At 34.5% G+C, this 22,954-nt stretch overlaps 1 protein-coding gene across 1 annotated transcript in view; it reads right to left on the reverse strand.

Annotated features, from left to right (window-relative positions):
• Positions 1 to 4,200: 4,200 nt before the first annotated feature.
• The window catches only part of M6 (neuronal membrane glycoprotein M6), a 579,933-nt gene continuing 561,179 nt past the window's right edge, over positions 4,201 to 22,954 (reverse strand). The window contains 6 exon segments of the mRNA XM_067093049.1: positions 4,201 to 6,808; positions 8,487 to 8,632; positions 9,590 to 9,731; positions 10,518 to 10,540; positions 10,543 to 10,676; positions 21,347 to 21,361. Coding sequence (XP_066949150.1) covers positions 6,680 to 6,808; positions 8,487 to 8,632; positions 9,590 to 9,731; positions 10,518 to 10,540; positions 10,543 to 10,676; positions 21,347 to 21,361 — 589 coding nt within the window. The 3' untranslated portion in view covers positions 4,201 to 6,679.

The following is a 22,954-nucleotide window of genomic DNA, read 5'->3' on the forward strand; positions in this document are numbered from 1 at the left end:
TATATATCTTAATATATATTTACCCTTACACCATTTTGGATTTCTTCACTATTAAAGAATTGTATGCAAGTTGTGTAACGTTTTCAGCGTTTAGAAATCCAAGAAGTTGCTCTATTACAATGGTCGTACACAAGTAATCAACATAACCACATATCTCCCTGGGCTGTAATTTATCTCAGCATCATAGGCCTGACTATGGAGTAACATTCTCTGTAAACAGGGAGGGGCCACACTCGGGTGTTCCAAGACAATGTTCCCTGATTACCATACAGGTATCTATTAAATCATCAGGTATTCCAACAAACTTATACCTGCTTTTCTTTAAAACACCATCCATACATTCCTGGAACAAGTCCTGTGAAACACAAATTCCAAAAGGGAGCCTAAAATCTAAATTTTCCACTTGGACTTTGGAAGGTACATAAATGACTACAGTTTTTCATTCTCTAATTCAATACTTCAATATCCACCCTTGTCATCTAAGTCTGAAAACCATTTTAGCACCTGAAGGGTAGGCACCTTGTGATAAGTGAGCTTAATAGCCTTTATTCAAATTTCTTGGATTCAGACATACACTAAGCTCACCTACCGCTTTCCTTGGAGAAGCAAGTGTGTTAAGTTAACCCAGTCACATGTGCTTTCATCAGAACATTTGCTATCACTCCCAGTTCTCCACTTCAATAAATTTATTACAAATTTCTTCTGCTACTGAATGAGATACTTGCGAGGGCGAGATGGAACAGGTACGGCATCATCCTTTAAGTAAATTTCTTACGTTTTTGGAGTTGACCTATACCTTCAAAACATTTGAGATACAATTCCCTCAACTCTGTCTTGTCTCCAATATATAGGCTACACTGTTACTTGTTTGTGCATCTGTTACGCTTCCCCGCAATATTTATCAATTACAGTTCTGGCTTACAGTTATTCACAACATAAATATGATCAAACTTGGCGACCTTGACAATTCCTAACCTATCAGTTAAGCCACAAGACAGGAGGACCATTGATATCATTGACTTAAAATGCAGCAGCCACCCATGCAGTTCGCTGTAATGGAATATCTATGTGAGCCAGGTGATCAACAGAAGTAACATTAACATGTTAGTCTAATGAATTTTTTTTTACTAATCTAGAGCATGGATTTTTTATTCACTCGGATACATTTGTTTTAAGCATCTTGGTGGTAAAACGTTTCAATTTGTACAGTGAGTGTGGCCAGTTTTGAAACATCCTTCGGTTTGATAATCCGTTCGCCATAACTGTCGTTCACCTGTGCCAAGATCATCAGCAAATATAATCATTTCAAAGCAATCTAAAATATCCTTATCATCAAAGTTAATATTGCGTACTTGCTGATTTGTCACACATTTCTCATTTTGTTGTCGCTTTACATAACCCTATAGTTCCTTTTTTTTTTTTTCTTTACGGTCTTATCCCATGACTTGACTTTATGATATGGCATCAACATTTGCGATATATACATTTTTGCAAAATGGTTCTCCCGATGGCAACTTACACACCTTTCCCCAATACGTACAACTTTGTCGTGGGTAGCTTTTGCACACGAAATTTACGCAACCAGTTTTCACCTGCTTTCAAGGTATCAATTGATGTATATCATAGTACAAGTGTTAGGCACGTGCCCAAGTAGCTTGAAAGCTTTGTTCATATTTTAACAGCCTCATCTACCTTAATAAAAATAAAAATTTCTTGATAAGATTTTCTCCTTCCTCTTCCCCAACATACACCTTTTGTCAGCAGAAAATTTGCAAATGTTAGCTTTTGCTCTCAACCTAAATAAAAGACTCACTGCACTATTGCTGAGAGCTCAAGCCTCATGACCCATTTATTTAACGTGCCTAGGCCTATCACAAGTGCCTTAAATTTATCAAATACCAAAAAGCTGGGGTTAAACTTGTCGTCACGTGATAACAACCATGTTTTCCCACAGTTCATTACGTTTATGATCAGCTGACAAAAGAATTTAATAAAATTTATTTTCATCATCCCAAGAAACCATGCAATTTTTCTAAAATATCAATCTGGTCTACTGCTTCCCAATTAAGGGCTAGTGGTGGTAAGACTAAAGTAGGCTATCCTTATACTTTGTCACTGCTAATACCCAGGAATACTTTGTCATACTTTGTCACCTAATACCCAGGAATAAATATATACTGCTGCAATAAGACTGAAGTAGGCTATCCTTATACTTTGTCACTGCTAATACCCAGGAATAAATATATACTGCTGCAATAAGACTGAAGTAGGCTATCCTTATACTTTGTCACTGCTAATACCCAGGAATAAATATATACTGCTGCAATAAATTATAAGTACAAATAAACACCCCTAACCTGGGCTAGGTTACTCAAATCGTGGCTAATTTATGGAAAACATTTACCCTGATCCACAGTCAAGGTAGCCAAATACACCCCTAAAGAGTGAACCTGAAGTCATCCGGCGGCTGCAGGTCTAAATTTTATGACGTAGCCTACCTGTAGAGGTGGCTACCTGTTGGTTCCTGCGTGATTCTCCTTCTGCTCTTTAATTAGTACTTAGCCTATCTGAGTATCAGCTTGGGATCCCTATCACCGTTTCATAGGCATAATTCATCTTAGGGAGAGGACGTTACCAAAAGGCGGTTGACAAGGGCGAATGCATTTAGGAATAGGATAATCCACCCAATAGCGTACAGTACAGACAACTCGTCAGAATACAAACTTCAAGAAAGCCCTTAAAACGGCTCTAAGCTTTATTACAAAAATGACAGACAAGCTCTGCTTTGATATTCGTATAGCAGACTGAAGATAAGCGGTATTGCATCTCGTGGAAAGAAATGGGTGTTTTGCCACTCACCTCAGCCCGATGGACAACAAGAGCAGGTTTCCCAGGTAGTGGCCAAAGGCCGACGGGAATAGCCGGTTTGGCAATAATACCACAAAAGGTCGGGCATTACGCTCACCTGACAGTCGCACTTGCAGCTCGTTGACGCACGGACAGACTTGAAATAGATTGTCTTGGACAGTTGAGTCTTCATTGTAAAACTGATCGGTCCTGGTCGTTTCGGACGTAAGTCACTTTAGGCCGTAACATCCAAAACAATGTAAGACGTTATGCTTATGGTATTTACCGTTATGTTTATGGTATTTACCATTATTATTTCATGTTTTACGTACATCCCCAAGGGGCTGGCACTAAACACGTCGCCCATTTTGCACGTAAACGTGCTTACGGCCTAAATGACTTAAGGCCGAAAAGACCCGAATGCAAACTGAGTAACTAGATATTGTTTTGGGGAGAGCAATATGTTTATAATTAATTTTCTTATACTTCCAGTCAGAGAGAGAATGACAGTCACCTTCATTTTAAATATCTAATTGAAGTTTTATTAATTTTGCTGTGTTGAGATCTTTGTGGTTTAAAGAAACTGCTACTTTCCTATCCGGAATGTGTTTAACATGGATGGTGATTTAACAGTGGTCAAGCCTTATTGGTCAGAAGGGTTTGATATTTTACAGAAAGAAGTCTTACTGCATGTATTAAGCTATATAATCCTTAAAAAATAACAATAAACATAAGTAACTCTGCTAGTCCCTCAAATCTACGAGAACTGTCAGTGATATAGGAGTACTTTAGCATTCTAATATCCTAGAAACTTTGATAGCAATAATCTTACTAAACGATTTGAAATAAAAACTTACTAGAAACTTTGTAATCTTACTAAATGAACTGAAATAAGACTTGTAAAACAACCAGCTACCACTTCCAACTAGAATCCACCTCAACCCTGTTGTGTCTATACCTGGTCTAAGGATCGATCGAGTTATTACTTTTGAACACTTGAATTCATGCCATCTCCCAGTTATGACCAGCAGTCCACAGCAATCATGTACAGTTGTGAGCTCAATGGTCAACTGGTTTGATAAATCCTTCATACTATATCTTTCATCAGTACTTTCTTGATTAATTTACTAGTCTTTTTTTCTTTAAGTCTTATCTGTCATTATATTTAAAAACAGATACCAATAAAAACACTTTTTCATTGATTGAACTTCATTTGGGGAGCCATGCCAGTCTTCATCATATAACTAAGACTACTCCAATCCTTTTGCATTAAACTCCATCATAATGTAACCAAGCTGGAATGGTCCAACATACATTACTGAAAAGATGAAATGCAATAAAAAAAAGGCCAGATTATCTATAAAATTTTAATGTTTTTATACAACAAAACATATTTAGGTATTATGTTCTTCATACAAAATATACACACACGTAGGTTGCTGTATAGTCACAGCAAATGTGCACTCCTTACACTATTTGACTAAAGTATTACAGTCTTTAGTGGTCAAGGGCATGCACAAATAAGGTCATATACTAACTGCCGAGTCAGTCAGATCATATAAAAAATTGTGAAAACTAATTCATATATTTGACAGCACAGGAAGAGTCAGTCCCTTAGGCCTTTAATGACGATGTGCGTTACTGAAAAATAAAAGTTTCTAGAAGTGTGGGCTTGTCTTTCTTGAGTTTCAAATCTGTAAGTTACATTCTCTGTACAGATACTGTGTAAATTCTCATCTAACAAATGCTTAACTGCTTAATACTGTATTGAAGTATATTGTATATTTTGTTATTTTCAGGAACTCGCATCCAATCATTGAGCAAAATCCAACGGACCCTCTCTACCAGATAAACATTTTCCTGCAATAAACAACATTTATAGACTATAATAGGCAACAACAGTGTTCCACAGAGGATCTCGCACACAGCCATATGTACTATGAGTTATTATTACAGCGTGGAATTAACTATACTAATGCAGATATGTTAGTCAATGATAATACACCTTTTATACTAACATCTTAATAGGTTCAGTTAATCTAAGGCCAAATACATAATTTGAAGAGTGTGAGAAAATTATAAACTAGTCCATTGAAGATTTTGTTGAATAACATTCCATAAAACAGAAGCGTCTAAACTGCAAAATATAACATAGATATGCGCTATATCTAGTTTATAATTATTTTCCACACCCACTGAAAATTACATCAAGTATGCGGACTACTTGTTATAACGGAAAAGATGATATGTTGCTTCTTGTTAATAACAGCATGAAAATGACGGGTTCAGCTGTTTGTAGGCTAAGGCTAGGGATACAGGGAAGGTCTACTTGTAGCAAACTACACAAGACGTTAAAAACTACTACACAAATCTATACATAACATGAGGAACTTTACACAAGTTCCTTTATTCTTTAACTTATCTTTTTTTTTTGTTAATTTAAAAAAAATAGTAAAAACATGTTGGAGAACCTTTATGGTCATTATCAACAACAAGAATGAACATACTGTATTACATATTTTATATATTTAGATTGTCAATCCTTAGTTCATTGACGACTGTAAATTTTGCCACTGGACCGCAGGAGGTTGAAAGCACCTCTCTGTGATCCAAATGTAAAATTTACCCAAGGGATCCTTTGGAGCAGACACGGGGACTAAAAGGGCAGGGAGCTCACTCCGCTACATGATAACATGAGTGTAGGTTAGTCAGTTAGTGAGGTTAAAAAAGCAAAAGCTGCGAATGGGAAAAACAACGAATAGAGAAATCAACACAAAAAATCAGTGCAGTAAGAATTAGTAGTGTTAAAGTCACAAAAATGCAAACTAAGGAGTGACAGCTTACTATAAATACTGCATTTTAGAATTCAATTATAAGCATATATGTATATCTATTATAACTTTTAAAAGTTCTCTTTTTTTTATTAGCATTTAAATTAACATTAATATGTAAAGTAGAACACAGGCATTTACAAAACACATTCACTCTTGAATGGATTGAGTATTGAAACATACGTACAATGACAAAGAACCTAATGACTACAGAAGAAACCACTAAAGTATAAGAACAAATACATACAACAGCTCTAACTTTTCATGACATGTGCCTCAGTTTTAATTCTAATATATTAACAAAAACATTTATTAAAAGGTAAAATCTTTGTATGGTCTTATATTAAAACAAAACTGAGGAACGGATCTTAATCCAGAGCTGAACAAAATAAGCACAATGAAAGCACACCACCAGTCCACCCCTAACCCTATCATCTGCCTTCAACCAGAAGCAGGGGAATTACTGTCATATCAGTTACCATGAGGCATTGAGCAGTTAAGGTATGAAACAACATCTCTACATTTCAAGTGGTCCCAGGTGTTTTGTCACCTTAGAAATGATGTTGTCTGTAATTTCCAATCTGCTTCACAGTTCAAGGCAAAGCCTCTGAAATGGAGATTAAAAAAGCCATGGGCAGTCAATGCCAGTGAATGACAGAAGCACCTGTATAAAACTGTGATCTACTATAGATCAAGGTGAACCTTACTCAAGTACTAAACTGCCCATGTTCTTTTTAAGAGGCTTTCATTCCTCATCGTTAAAAAAAACAGTACAAAGTCATAAACCTGGAGGATTCATCTTCGCTGCCGGAAGAAAATCTTAACAGACTTTATGATAACGTGTCGGTAAATGCTGAGATCAACAATTCATGGTGGAATTTGATAAATTAAGCTTTCAGAATGAAGCCTCCAAGTTTCTGAGACTTTTTTACTGTTTAGTTAACAGATTCGAAATATCGACTACGCTGGTTGTTGCGCAAAAAGATCCCTTGGGCTGTATCCTAGAAGCGGTCTTTGGGAAGTGTTGACATCTCGGACTCTTGCAGGAACTGAATTTCTTGGAGGTCCATAAATTTCTCCTGGTCTTTTATGTGAGCGTAGTTTGCTGCCAGGCACATTAGGTAATGAACCTGACGAAAAGAAATGGCAGTTAGATACTTCAAAATCTTATGTAACAATACAAAACTCATGGCATTCAAAATGAGAAATTGATGGAAATTCATGTACATAATATGGTTACGAAAGAAGGAAACATTTGATTTGAGGAGAGCCTATATATCTAACCAAAGACTAAATACAACTTTTGCTTCCTCAAACTTTGGGAACAGAGATGTCAATTACAATTTGAGAATATTATCATTATAATCATTGTAAAGATGTTAACAGGATCAGTGACTCACATTTATACTTACAAAGGGTCGACAACTCTAGGAAACAATACCATTTTCAGAATGAGTACAGTATCTACTTTTTGTTGCTCATCTGCAGTACTTAAAATAGCAAAGTGGTTTAGGTACATTAATTCCTTACCTCGTGCAAATACTACAATGAAAAAACTTGTCTTATTTCTTTGCCTTTACTGTACAAACAGCTTATTTCTTTGCCTTTACTGTACAAACAGCTTATTTCTTTGCCTTTACTGTACAAACAGCTTATTTCTTTGCCTTTACTGTACAAACATTATGAGCATAACATATGTGTCAATAGCAATGTTGTTTTGAGATTAATTTCTGACGTAGCATAAGACACATAAAGAGATAAAAAAGTCTTTGTTCCACTCTTAGAAATCTGAGTATATAAGTAAGCTGCAAGAAAGCAAACATTCTTATTTCTTTATCAATCTTACATAAGGCCTGTATGTCTTTTTGAAAATCCTGACTCTCAAGTTCCTACAATACATACATAATTATTCTGATGCCTAAATCTCACAAACACCTTTTTGGTATACTATTCTTTCAAATTTTGGTAATGAAACAAAACGTTAACCTTAAAAGAAGCAAGACAAGAAAGATGAGGTACAGTATTCCCAATATCTGCATGTGAGGAGGAGTTCATTATCCCAATTCCATCCTCTTGTAACAATGAAATTCACTCAGAAAAGTTTTGCAAACATTTGAGCTACATACTATTATTTTTAATATGCTTTACCAGACTACTGTATTAATCTCAACTTTCACTAGGCTAGGATCTAAGGGGCTTCAGAAATTATGCAAACATCAGGCAAACGATATGACTGTGACTCAAGAAGTTTGATATTATACCTACGACGTACTGTGTGCAATACTTTAAAACTATAATCATGATGCTATAAAAACCTGACTACAAGTACTGTACAGTACTTATGAGCTACATTTTTACCATGAGACACTTTTGGGTTCTAGTTGAGTATAGCATTATTTAATTAAGTGTTTTGTAACCTGGGCTGTGTGGAGCAATTTATTCAGATGAATTAAAACTAAACATTAAAAATTCATGTAATTAAATCTATAATCTTATCACAAAAATACTGCTAAAATGAATAGGAATTAATATCTGCATAAATTAATGCATGGAACACATCAGTGGAAGTTTAATAAACAATGTGGTATATACTTATCACAAACAAAAACTAAAAAATAGCAATTATGGTGCTTATGACGTAAGTATGAGAGAAAAGGAACCCTCTTGTTCAGTTTTCAACTTCCTTAAAGAATTAAATGGACTGCCTCCTACTTCCAACTGTTTAGTTGGTTGACCTACAAGTAAACAGCTTGCAGGTATATGCTCCTATAAGTAATTCACTTCTATATTAGAAGTTAATCAACTTACTAGAGAAAGTATAACCAAAAAGGCTGACACTGAAGCTAAGATGAACATAATTTCTGCATTGTTAACGTAATCTTTGCAGAATAACTTTCTCTCCCCCGTACACACACGCTTGTCTTCTTCCAGTGTTCCTTCAGGAAACAGGAAACCTGAAAAGATAAATAATCTACATAAATCCATTGGCATCAATCAGATAGAAAAAACTTAACAAGAATTATTATTGCATATAAAAAGATACATATAACCCAGTTGCCACAAAGATTGGTGCTCAATAAACAGTACATACTACAGTATATTTAATACATTCATGAATAAGAACCTGTGAACATAAGAAAAGAAATCAGTAAACTCCACAACACAACAGACATCAAGGACAAGCAGTCAGACATAGTATTAAGGGAGATCTTTTGGGAATTACCACGTATGAATAAGGACGAATTTATGATGCTTAAAGGTTATTTAAAGTCACCTTTAAAATCCTAACATTTTATGTAAATACTCTTATCCATAGCTAGCTTTATTTGAGTGCTGTGACTGAAGACTACACAGAAAACTTTGCATGTTCTGTACAGATCCTTGGAGTTATCATTACAAACACTGAAAAATTTGGTGCTCAGTATGACTTAGAAAGTACAGTAATTACAATTATAAATCATGCTCGTTAGTATAAATTACCACAGTAGAAAATAACAAACAACTCCAAATATAAACAAGGAGCAAAAGAAATGCCACATGAATGACACATATCAGTGGCCAAATTTTTTTAAACAATTATGAATTTTCTTTGTAAAAAGATATAAATATTTTACCTGTAGAAGGAATGTTTGACAAATAAATACAGTACTGTACTGTAATAGTTTTTGAATTAGTTATGTACAATATGGTTCGTTGGTTAACACTTAATATTTACAAATACCAAGTTTCTACAAATCTCAATAATTATTTGTAATCATTCCATTTAACGCATGAAACACACAATAACTGCAATTATTTTACCGGTACATATAATAGTTGAAATACTTTGTGCATCATAGCTCAGTGTTCTCATGGCAGATTTCAGGAAAAGTTTCGGAGAACTTTGCAAACGTGTCTGAACGGTCACTTACCAAACTGATTGTAGTCAATACACACATTCTGAGGAATATTCTGGCACTGGAACCAAGCGAGTGTGTAAAACAGGGTAACAATGATGAGAGCAGCAAACATGAGCAACCACGCCAGTGACAACAAGTATGTGATACCCATAAACTGAAAAATTAAAGGATATATAAGATCAGGGTAATTCTACTTTATACCCAGTGTACTTTAGCTATGACTGCATATTTATTTTCTAAAGTAATCATGACAAAAAGTACAACAGGGCTGTCCTGATATCCCAGGTCAATTGCTTGCAAATTTCACAAAAGTAACAGCCACACTAATGTTTCTTTTAAACATGTAAAAGCTTTATAAAAAACATATTGCAAAACTTTCTTCTGCAAACAGTGGTTATGTTTTATCACAAAGGTCAAGTGCTTGCAAATTTTGCATATGAAAGTCACACAACACACTAATATTTCTTTTAAACATAAAAAAAGCTTTATCAAGACATATTGCAAAACTTTCTTCTGCAAACTGTAGTTACATTTTATCAAAATATACCGTTCTGCGATTATATACTACTCAGGTAGACACTTAACACAAGCCAAGTCCTTCATTTACTGTCAAGTTTACATTAAGCAGCACAACCCAAAGTTAATGCATGAGCTTTGAAAGTCTTGACATTTCTGTGTACAATTCAAGTTAATTATTTATCTCAATTCGCAAACCTTTCCTGTTTGTGAGTATTTACACTGAAATCTTATATATAATTATATATATATATATATATATATATGTGTAATCTTATATATAATTATATATATATATATATATATATATATATATATATATATATATATATATATATATATATATATATATATATATATATATATATATATGCATTTGTAAAACTACAGTACTTGAATATCTCTGCCAGTATCCTTCACTTACAATAGCACAGGAGATCCTGCCCCTACACGTCCTCGCCATGTCCTATAGACTTTGTTCCTAGTGGCGCCCGTCGAAAGACAACCCACGAATAGGATCATCAATCCCAGGCCGCCCATGCCGGCGCCCACCACCATGAATGTTAGCTGGACTGGTTCCACCCTGGAAAATTCACAGTGGATTAGTACTTTGTCTCTCCCTTGTACGGGTAATTTTATCTTGAAGATCAGTTAAATATTCAGGATTTTGTCTCTGAAGACTACGAACGCAATCAAAATAAACAAGTGGTAGATTTCTTTCAAACTTATATAGAAAATTTTATGGAAAGAAACCAATTAAAAACTTCTTATCTTCTGAAACGTATCTGAAGTTTAAAATAAAATAAAAGGCTTCTTTTCAGAGTAGATCTAAAAGTAACGATACAACTCAAAAGTGCATAAATTATTCTGCAATTTCCATTATTTAGGAGGTAGTATTAATAACATACCATGCCACAGCATCTACTAATGCAATAAGGTCGACTGTGTATCAGATGTTAAGAGGGATAATGGGATTGTAGCATACTAAACCTACAGTACGCAATATTTATGTTTTACAAACTACAAAATACATGTCAAGTACAGTTCTAGGTAATGTTCATGTCATTACCATCAGGCATTACCAAAACAGCATATAAAAGCTTAATTACTAATAATGACGCTTGTAAACTTACGGCTTGACAATCTAAACTGCCCTTTATTACGGTGGGCCATGCAATTGCTTCTCTGGTTAATGAAGACAAAATAAATCATCTGCTACCTTATGCAAATATACAGGTTTGACCTCCAGCGTCTAGCTATCAACAGATTTGTCTTAAAGCTAAAACAATTTTATCTATATATCATATATCTTGTTATATTCGGCCGAAACGAATCTGGTCTAGTTATGGAACTGCGACACAATATTCAATACTTATGTCATATTTGTATAAAGGTATTAAGAATTACCAACAAGACCACAATAAACCATGCATAAATATAATCATTAAGCAAAACCAAGACCTAACAGTTGTATACAATTATTTTAACTTACAACTTTCGCTAATTATTTGCATATAAAAGTGTAAGCAGTCAAAACAGTACGAAAAAAATCATTACCATCTGTCTCTGATAAACTTCCCTCTTTCTCGTGGCGACACTTTTCTCTTATCCTTCAATCATCATCCTCTCTTTGTCTCTATTTCCAGAGGCCTGGCTTTTAATATCCTTTCAATGGAGGGGCAACCCCACACCCTTAACCAGCCCAGGCCCGAGGAAATCCAAGGAATGATCATCCTCTATGCAAGACTAATATATATATATATATATATATATATATATATATATATATATATATATATATATATATATATATATATATATATATACATAGGGTGACAAGGAGATAGCCGGTCATCAAAAGGTGATACATTTATTGCCCAAGTTGAACAATCACACCACCTCTATACAGTTGTTTCTGGCTTGAGCCGTTTTTCTTCGCTGCTTCTCCCTCCTTTCCGAATCATAAAGCCTTCAGCCTTTAGTCTAGCAGGTGCTTTTTAAATCTTGTTTTGTTTTAATGTAAGTTTGGTATAATTTGTTGAGACTCTTAAAGTCAAAGTTATATTCCATGTGTTTTTAATTTGTGTTGTTTTCTCTTTTAGCCTTGATGATGTAACTATGTTGTTACGAAACGCGTCGGCAATAAATGTATCACCTTTTGATGACCGGCTATCTCCTTGTCACCCTGTCCTTCTATGTGCTGTGGCCCGCTTGCGCCAACGTACTCTGTCTTATATATATATATATATATATATATATATATATATATATATATATATATATATATATATATATATATATATATATATATATATATATATATATATATATATATATATATATATATATATAATATATATATATATATATATATATATTTTTTTTTTTACTTTTGACCTTAATTAGAGGTTTTTGGGTGTCCACCTCATCAGCCTCTTCAGAAATATGGTTTAAATTCACGTACGGTATTTCACGTCATCAAAAACCACATAAAATACTTGATATTTCATCTATAATCACAAAAAATACTGCATTCTGTCAAAAACATTGAGACTGCTTCATATTTCATATAAATTCAGAAGAAGAAATCTTCCAATTTGCATTAATAATTTGTAACTACAGTAAAAATTAACTATTTTATATTATGACTTCAGGCCCGGTACAAAGTTTATTATCATATTTTGACCTAAAACCTTGTTCAAAATTTCCTCAAAACATTTCATATTTTGACTTCAAACTTTATCAAAACTCAGTCGCATCACATAATTTCATATCTTTGATTTTAATCCCTTTCACCCTATCAAGATGAATTCACATCTTGACTACAAAAGTCAATCACATCAAGATAACTTCAAGTTGTAACTTTAAAAACTCCTCAAAATCAAAATGACGCCATTTCAAGCCATTTACAACAATGAATGATAGAGCCTCCCCATTTCACTCCCCATGGGGAGGAGGAGGAGGATGAGGAGGGTTATTTGCAGAGAGGAAATAGATCCTTTAGATCTAGAGAGTAAAGTTAACATTGCCTCAATGAGAGAAGAGAAGGGCATAACAGCCAGGGTCAGGATGTGATCAACAACAGCTTATTGGAGTGGAAGAGGCAGATGGAGTGGGGGGAGGGGGTTTCACCCCTCCCATCCCTTGTATACACCACTCCATTAATACAGTAGGATCTTATCTCTCTCTCTCTCTTCCTCTTGCCAGCCAGCCACTTTTGGCGTATTGTGTGCTATGCACTCGTTGTGAAGTACTGTCGTACTTGGGCGTTTCTCTTCGTATTTCAAGCCTTGTCTGTTGTTCTGTTTCTCTTTTGGCAGTCATTTCCACCTTATTTTTGTTCTTCTTTCCTTGTTTTTATCGCGCCTAATCATTTTCTATCATTTCTTATCCCATCACCGTTTACATTTATTTTTTTTTAGCCTTCATTCCCATTCTGTCGTCAACGGTTTTGTTCATATCTACCAAAGAACAAAAAACTTTCTTTAACTTTCATTTTTCTATAGCTTAGAAAAAATACTCTCAATTTTTTTTTCTTTCATCTACTACATCTCCTTCTCTCAGTGCCCCAGTTCGACGACATTTGTAACTGTGAAGCCAGATTACATACAGTAGTTATTTCGTCCACTGATTCCTCATTCGTACTACCAAATTGGTCCCTCAAACCTCGTTTACTCTCGCTCCATTTCATTTCATATTTTGCAACAGTCACTTTGTATTTATTCTGACTACGAAACCTTCACCCATTCCCTCCCTCTCCTCTCGTAAATGCCACTCTCCCTGCCACCCCCCTGATTTTATCCTTCCCTCTCTCTCTCTCTCTCTCTCTCTCTCTCTCTCTCCATCAATCCCCCTTTAATAACATCAAAGTGTCTGTAATGGGATAATTGTCGGGGTTCAGAAGTTGACCTGAATGGCGGCAAGGAGAGATAAGAGAAACGTAAAGAGAGAAAGGCACTGACTGCGCATAATGAAGACTGATGCACAGACACTGTTAAAGGGATAGTTAAACGATGTAAATGGATGCATGGGAAGAAAGAAGAGAGAGAGAGAGAGAGATGTCTTCCCATGTAACTACTCCTTTTCTGTATATCTTTAGATCTTAGAGAGAGAGAGAGATTTCTCATGTCTATCCATCTATCTAACTATCTATCTATCTATTTATGTATATATTTATATATATTAAGATATACATATTTCCCTATCTTCTATCTCCTCATGTATCTATCTTGAGAGAGAGAGAGAGAGAGAGAGAGAGAGAGAGAGAGAGAGAGACAACATCTATCTATCTATTTTCTGTATATCTTTACCTATCTTAAGAGAGACAGATTTCCCTATCTTCTATCCATCTATATATATATATATATATATATATATATATATATATATATATATATATATATATATATATCCTCATGTAGATATATATATATATATATACATACTATATCTATCTATAGTCTTGAGAGAGAGAGAGAGAGAGAGAGAGAGAGAGAGAGAGAGAGAGAGCAGTAGTAATGTCAAACGACAGGAGGTAACAGGCGCCAATAATTCACGTCTCTGCAATAAACTTGTAAAGGAAAAAATGCATCCAATGCATGAACTAATTCGCCAAGCAATCATAAATCTGTCCCGTGGGCCTTTATAGCACATCTATAATTGGGCTGGTTTGTTTACTAAGATATCCTTATGCCAGCACCGGCTCTTGCCCAGAGTGATAGTGTAAAAGAGAATAAGAGGCCTTGTGTGGACCTCTGAACTAGGTCACCCAACCAAACGAGACGATCTTCTTGCATTTTGCTCTCCACAAAAGTTGCAAAACTTGAGGTCCACAGCTATTGAAAATTTAATAAAATTCTGCACATATATTTGCATAATCATGCTTGACACTCAGACAAGTGAATAAAAAATAAACCTTCTTGGTGGAGGTTACAACAACAACAACAACAACAACAATAATAATAATAATAATAATAATAATAATAATAATAATAATAATAATAATTACACCTTGCTGTATTTCTTCTGAAGAACAGATTCTACCACTCGATAAATAATACTAATAACGCCCTAGCACCCAAATACATTAACTGCAGCATAACTTATTAAACACCTTTTAAAATCTTGACTTTATTTAACAAATATTTTATGTCTAAATAATAATAGACAGGATAAGAGATGACAGTTAGAATGACGGGTTTTGGAGACGCAAACAGTTTTTTTTTTTCTTATTATTATTATCCTGACTATTCTGAAGGCTGTAACCTCCAACATCAAGTCATGGTATCTATAGCAAAAAATAAAAATAAATAAATAATAATAATAATAATAATTCTGGCGCTAAACTAACCTTGACATGTGAACTTAAAAATACGTCAAGAATAAAAACATCAAGCATTTAGGAGAATTTAAACACTAACCTAAGATATCTACTCACCAAGTTTCATCATTTACAGAAAAAAGGGAGTCTAATAAGAACAAAAATGCCCCCAGAAAAATACTCGTTAGCTATCTTCATCTCAATTAAAAGTAATCAAACAAAAAACTTGTCTTTCTAGAATTCTAAACCGGAGAGTCACCCGATCCCGTTCAGTTCTCATCACACTGGATAATTATCATTCATCTCGCATCCCAGTTGCCGACTGGGGAGGATTGTATGCACGATATTCTCTCTAGCAGGTGGCGTCGCTCTGTTTTTTTTTCCTGGATTATTTTTTTTTTTTTTTTAAGTTCCAAGCATCCTAGATCTTTCTTCATTTCTATTTTGTTCTCTATGGTAGTTACAAGTTCTTTGGCAATTTCATTTTCCATCAAATTCTAGCGACAGGTCATCCGTGCTTGTAAAAGTTCTAAAGTTCTCCTACTTTTCCTTTTGTTTCGATTTTCTTTTACTTTCAACTGAAAGTTGTTATAATATTGCGTTCTCACCCCCGCCCCTTTTTACCATATCTTTTTAACTTGATGCAACTTTGCTTTATACATAATCGAATCCCACGTTTTATTTAAGTTTACAAATATACTTAAAAATTTGTTTTGCTTAATGCTTCATACAATAAATGAGACAATAGTAATTTTCGGAAATGATGAGACACCCTAAGATGTTAATAAAAATAATAATATAATATAATAATAATAATCATAGTAACAATAATGGAGGTACTCACGGACAACTTATGTCAAACTGAAACATTCGAAAGACAGAGACACAAAATAATAATAATAAACTTGGTGAATTACGACCAATGAGAGAGTGGAAATTAGACACGAGAGAGAGAGAGAGAGAGAGAGAGAGAGAGAGAGAGAGAGAGAGAGAGAGAGAGAACAATAATACCATCGACATTCCTCTTCAGCCGGAGTCTGAAACGGATGATTTATATGGATGTTTCCCAACCACCCCGTTCTAACGACTTTAAACAAGCCATAACTACTCGCCTCCTACGCTCAACAGAAGCACCTTCGCTCTGACGCACACACACTGCATTCCTATTCCTTTATTTACTTCATCAATATACCATTCATTTATTCACGTACTTATTTTAATACAATTTCATCTATTTGTTAAACTAATAATTCATTTTTTTTAAATAAGTGAGAGCTGTTCTTTCTGTATTTCCCCTTACCTCCTCTTACTTCTCCTAATGAAACACCATATTCTCTGGAGCTTGAATTTCAAGCCAATGGCCCCCTTTGGTGGGCTTGTTCCATATGGACAGGGTTCATCTTCTGAATAACAATAATAATATCTATATTACTTTGTTTCCTAAAAGTACCTTTCAGCTTCCATCTCGGATAAAAAAGATTATAAAGAAATAAGTTGGTGACAACTGCAACAGACTTGATGGGGAGTCTGATGGGAGTGGCAATGGGTGACGATGAAACCCATGAATCATGCGAGTTCGAGTGAGAGAGTGACTACTTGTTTAACGATCATAAACTGGCGTCAAAGCGACGATGGTCAGAGTCGCTAGTATACATCTTCCCGTTGATTTTCTCACGACACATTTTTGCAAAGACTGACCATGAAATAATGTAATTAGGAAGACAGGCATTATAAAATATCCAGATTTTGTATTAGGCTACATTAAGAACAGCACAAAAGACTCTTTAAGCAGCAATGGTTTGGGGCACAGATACGTTATACCTCATGGCAAAGCAGCACCTTTGTCACTGGGTATATTGCCATTAGGTCCAATGCCCTACAAAGAGGCACTGGACCCCTTTGTGGTAGGAAATGTCCCCTGAATTACTGAGGGTACGGATATGCCCCGTAAGTGGTTCTCTCGTTTCAAAAAAACCAAATTCATTTTCACAAAAGTAAAGCTACAAAATCGTTAATCATCTAGATGAGACTCTAATGTTTTCTCTAAAACAGTTTTTTAGGGCATGGATAAACTGCTGATTTGCACTATTTTCTCTTTCATACGGAAAAACTCAATTCGCCAATGCCAAACGTTATCATGCTTACCAATAACTTGCCGTCTGTTGAAATTCTTCAACAAAGTTATATTATTTTGGCTTATGAACTAATAAGTCTTTAGCATAACCCTTCATAACCTTTGGCTATAAGCCCAGTAAAAGAATTTGTATAATATCCATCATCACCTCGATTCATAATTTGGGCACTAACATACATGGTCACTTATGTTTCTAACGAGAAACCACAGTAGAATATACACTGTTTTAAAGTCATGCCATATAATTGCTAAACTTCATATTATCTATGGATTTATTTACCTTTTTAACCAAATACTTCATCCTTTTGTACAACCATTTCTTCGTTTACCGCCATTGACATCGATATACCTGCTCTTTTCTCTAATAATATTAATTTTCTTCCTCGCTGGTTTCTCGTACGACCTTCAAACCCAATATATTCCTGTGATTTCAGAATTATTTCTCCTCAACATTCCTGGGGTTTACTTAAAGTTTCTCGCCGTCACAAATACATGAACCAGGAACCAGGTTTTAAGTCGCATTACCATATGGCGTTAGTTGAGGACTAATGACCCTCGTCTTCTGGTCGTTTCACCATCGATTAACCACGAGTCGATCACAAACTTAATTTCACTTACGAATTTGTTCACTCCATACTAATACCAGCAGTTCGCGGTTATGACCGTCTGAGGCACTTTCGTTTCTGAAGGAACTTTCGTATGGTAATGTGTATACACTGTGTATATGTATATGTATATATATATATATATATATATATATATATATATATATATATATATATATATATGTATGTATGTATGTGTATATATTTTTTCTAACCTGAGCCAGCAGGAGTTCCACATTGTAGTCCAGCATAGCAAACCTGTTTTTAACATTGCTTGCGATGGTTCACAAATACACTCCAGCTAATTATATTAATAAATACATATAACATAAAAAGCAACGTGATTATCAGTTAAAAACAACGTATATGAGACTTACAGTAAAAACTATGTAACAAATAGCTCCAATTTTTCTAGCAGTACAGGGGCCAATGCAAGAATAATAAGGTTTACAACACTCTTAACCATATCACACCTGGGAAACAAAATATTCAGAATGCTGCATCAGTCACTCCCAATGAAGGAAGCGGACGGAAGAGTTTGTGTTATGAAACAAGACAAAAAATGGCAATTACAACAAATAAAAGTAATGGAAGAATTAACATTTCATTAAACTCAATTTGCACAGTCATCAGGTTTATAGAACTTAAAGAGATTTATCTATATAGTTGCGTTCTTCACACGTTCCTTAGCAGTGATTGAAAAAAATAACACTCCATCAATTCTCTGACTTTTGAATAACTTAATTATTATGTAAGTGCCCCTTGAAAAGATACAAATTTCCATCCATGCTTTTTAATCTTTGCATTAATACTTTATGAACCAAGAGAAAGGGGCGTGAAAGTATGGAAAAACCGAACAGGCTGTGTTTCAAAGAAAACTCATTTTTGGTACTAAAAACCGTTATGAACCAAGAGAAAGGGGCGTGAAAGTATGGAAAAACCGAACAGGCTGTGTTTCCAAAGAAAACTCATTTTTGGTACTAAAAACCGTTAAGGCGAACAGTTTTACAGCTCTCTTAATCGTCTGATACGTTATTACAAATTTACTTTTAGACATTCTTAATTTCTTTGACTTGCAGACACTGAAAATCAGAATGCTATTCACTTCCTTGAATTCTACAAAAATGTTACTAGTTCTCTTGACTCTAAGCACAATGTCATCATTTTTCTTGACTTTGACATACAATTTGAGTAATTTCTCTGATTTTGGCCATATCTTTATTGATATTCGTGATTCTGCTCGTAACATTATCACACTGATTGACTTTTAGATATAATTTTATTAATTTTAGACATCACCAAATTTCCTAGACTTTCAGATGCAATGTTAACAATTTTATTGGAATTTAGATAAATTAGACTTTCAGTTATGAATTTTAGACACCACCAAATTCCCTTGACTTTTAGATGCAATGTTATCACTGTTATTGACTTTTAGATAAATTAGACTTTCATAATGTAATGCTGATAACCGTGCTGACTTTAGTACCTTCAATGCTGTAACTTCCCTTTATTAAGAGAACTCCACTGCTGCTGATATCCTTGGTTTTTAAACCTACAATACTGATCATTCCTTTGACTTTTAACACTTACACTGTTGAAAATGCAGTCCAATTCCAAACTGGGAATATTCAACATTCTCTTGATTGTCAGACCTACTGCTAATTCTCTCGTCTTTCAGACATGTAAAGTTGTCAATTCCCTGAAGCATTTTCCTTTACAGATTTCATACTTCAATACCTAATATTTTGATTAAAGATACACATACTTTATTTAAGTGCACCAAACATAACATTATTATTAAATTCGGTAATAAATTTGCTACTTTATCCCGAGTGGACTCAGCCTAATGTCAATTTAGTATTAAGAATGGCACCAAAATTCAATTAATATTGCTTAGGTCATGCATAATTCTTCAAATGCACAGCATAATGCAATCACTCACGTGTGCATGTATAAATACACATACGTATAAACACTGATTGTACATATATACGCACACAATTTATAATTTTTTATCTCACACCGAACAGTTCAACCCTCAAAAGTGGAGAGAGCACAAGGCACCATTTTTTTTATTTGGTTAATAAAAAATAATCCAATGTCAGAAACATAATCTTATCATCTTTGCAGAGAGAAAGAGAGAGAATGAGACAGAGAAAATCAATGCTAATGTCAAGCAAACCACTCATTATAATCAATACAAACATGACGCTGTCATCGAAAGCGTATTTGTAACATCCATCTGAACGATTATGTTCCAACAGGCAACAGTTAACTACGGAAATCACTGGAGGTGGGTTGACGATCAATGCAACAAGGTATGCATTCGTCCCTCTGTTTACATGTGCATGAGAGAATTCATCACAAAGTGATTTAAAAACATGGCTTTAAAGTTTTATGAGCTGCAAGAAAAAAACGCCACTCAGTGTTAAGAGATAGAGGTTAAAAAACAATAGAGGGTGACATCATTTCAAATCCAAATTACAAACTTGCAAAAACCTCTAAATAAAAAAGTAAAATGAAAATTGTAATGGAATACAATCATTCTCAAAGCCGTTAGAAATGCAATACAATCCAAGTTAAATTCTCTCATGCATCCAGGTACCGTACATGACCTGAACATTACAAACAACAAAGGAAGAGAGAAAGGGGGCGAGAGAGGGGGGGAGGGGGGTTTCAACAGCATACTCGTGCCAGGGTAGCTTAGATATAATAGAACGATTGGCAAATACATGACAGGAGTGGGGAGGAAAGATATCGACGAGTGAGGAAAGATGATTCTCTCCTCCACGGCTCTAATATCTTTCCTCAATCGTAAATACATTTGCTCTGAAGGAGGCCTTTATTTGTCTTAAAATGGTATTCTTAGGTTGAATGACTATGCTCCCTATCTTGAAAAATTAAATTTGTAAGTAAAAAATTAATTTCCAAAGACTCTCAATGACAAATTATCGCTTGGACTTCCAAAACTCTCGAAAAAACTTTTTTTCTTTCACTTTTTCTAGCCATTCAGAGCAGAAGGCCACTCCAGGGTCATCCATTAGATATTCGTTCTCATGCTCACAACTTTAGATATAAGGCAGGAGGGGTGGGGGGAGAAAGAGGAGAAGGGGGGTCAAGCAAGGCATCTTCGTAAAGATGGAGGGGGTATAATAAGAGTAGGGCCAATGAACAGGGCTAATGGTTGTTACCTGTATTCTCGGTCCCTGCAACACACAACACGCCCCAGGTGAAAGAAAACGGGAATATGAGAAAAAGAAAACGAGGAGCTGGCTTACGGAGGTGCTGTCGAGCGCTGGGTGTGGAAACTTTCTCTAAATCACGTTTAATAAAAGGATCGTGATCTAATTAAAAAAAAAAAAAATTCTCACTACCAACAGGATGTTGCTAAGAAAATGTTTCCAAAGCTTCAACAAAGCGTGACAAAGATTTTGTAAGGTATATTCACTTGTTTAAAAAACAAAGAACTGTGAATTTTCATCTAATTTCTAACGTATGAAAAGTGAGAAAGCAAACAAGAAAATTTCAGCATAGGCAAAAATCCAAATAAAAATTGCAATGTAAGTTTCTACTTTCAAAATATGAGATAAAATATCCAAATGGAAGTGAGACAGAGAAATACTTCACACCAGCACTGAAAAAAGTACACGGGAAAATAAATAATATCACCAAAGGAGAGGAATGATATATAAAGCATGAAATGGTATCATGAAAACGCATGGCAAGACACTACAGTACTACAGTACAGTAGATCATTTAGAGTTGACAATGACCAATTAGGCTTACAGAAAAAAAAGACGCTACAATTACATCAAATTCAAGATTCAAGGAAAAAAAAAAACGGAACATGGGCAGAGAAATTTCAAATTTGGGCAAACCTTTCCGAGACAGAAACACAGAAACATCATCATCATACGTTTTACATAATACTTCCATGCTTTGCGAAGAGGCTACGGTACTTTGTTTTTATATCATGTGCCATCGAGATGGCCAAAAAATAAGGGGGCACTACAGTTAATTCAAATACCTGAATCGAACTTTTAAAAAAATATATTTAAAATCTCTCAAAAGGGATCACACGTCTATCTGACATCAAACATAGCAGCCTGGTGTTCCTGCTATGACTTAAACACATCATGAAATTTGGGATTTAGCAGTGATTTCATTAATCAAACTGGCGATCCGATAAGTGATATAGGACGCCATTTTTTTTATCGGGGAGAGTTTTTCTTTTATAAACATCAATGGGAAATCTATGAAACTAAGCATTAAAACGTGGTATTTATGTATGTATATATATGTATAATATATATATATAATACATATATATACATATATATATATATATTCAATTTTGCTAAAATAAAGGAAAATGAACAAAATTTTAATCCTGAAATCGAGGAAAAGTTAGATAACCAAAAGTCTTATATCTAAAAAGACTATTTCTTCCTAAAAATCTACTCATTAAAAATGGAAATACTAAGACATGGATCAAACAAAAAAAAATAATAAAAGCTATTGAATAAATACTGAAAAAGTATAGTGGAATTGAAACTCCAGAAAAGCTAAGAAAATGACAATCCATACTTAAGTCCATCAGAAAATATATCAATTTGCACAACTACAAAAAAAAAAAGCCAGTCTCAAGTACGTAAAATCAGTCCCGGTAAGTCAAATTAAATAAACGTACAATGGTCATGATGAAAAGAGTTACAAATACAATGTCCAATTAAACCTAGACAGAGAACATATATTTCAGTTTCAGTATAACAAAATTATTAATGAAAAAATTAAAATAA

The sequence above is a fragment of the Macrobrachium rosenbergii genome, chromosome 49 (genome assembly GCF_040412425.1).
Source record: "Macrobrachium rosenbergii isolate ZJJX-2024 chromosome 49, ASM4041242v1, whole genome shotgun sequence".
Classification (NCBI taxonomy): Eukaryota; Metazoa; Arthropoda; class Malacostraca; order Decapoda; family Palaemonidae; genus Macrobrachium; species Macrobrachium rosenbergii.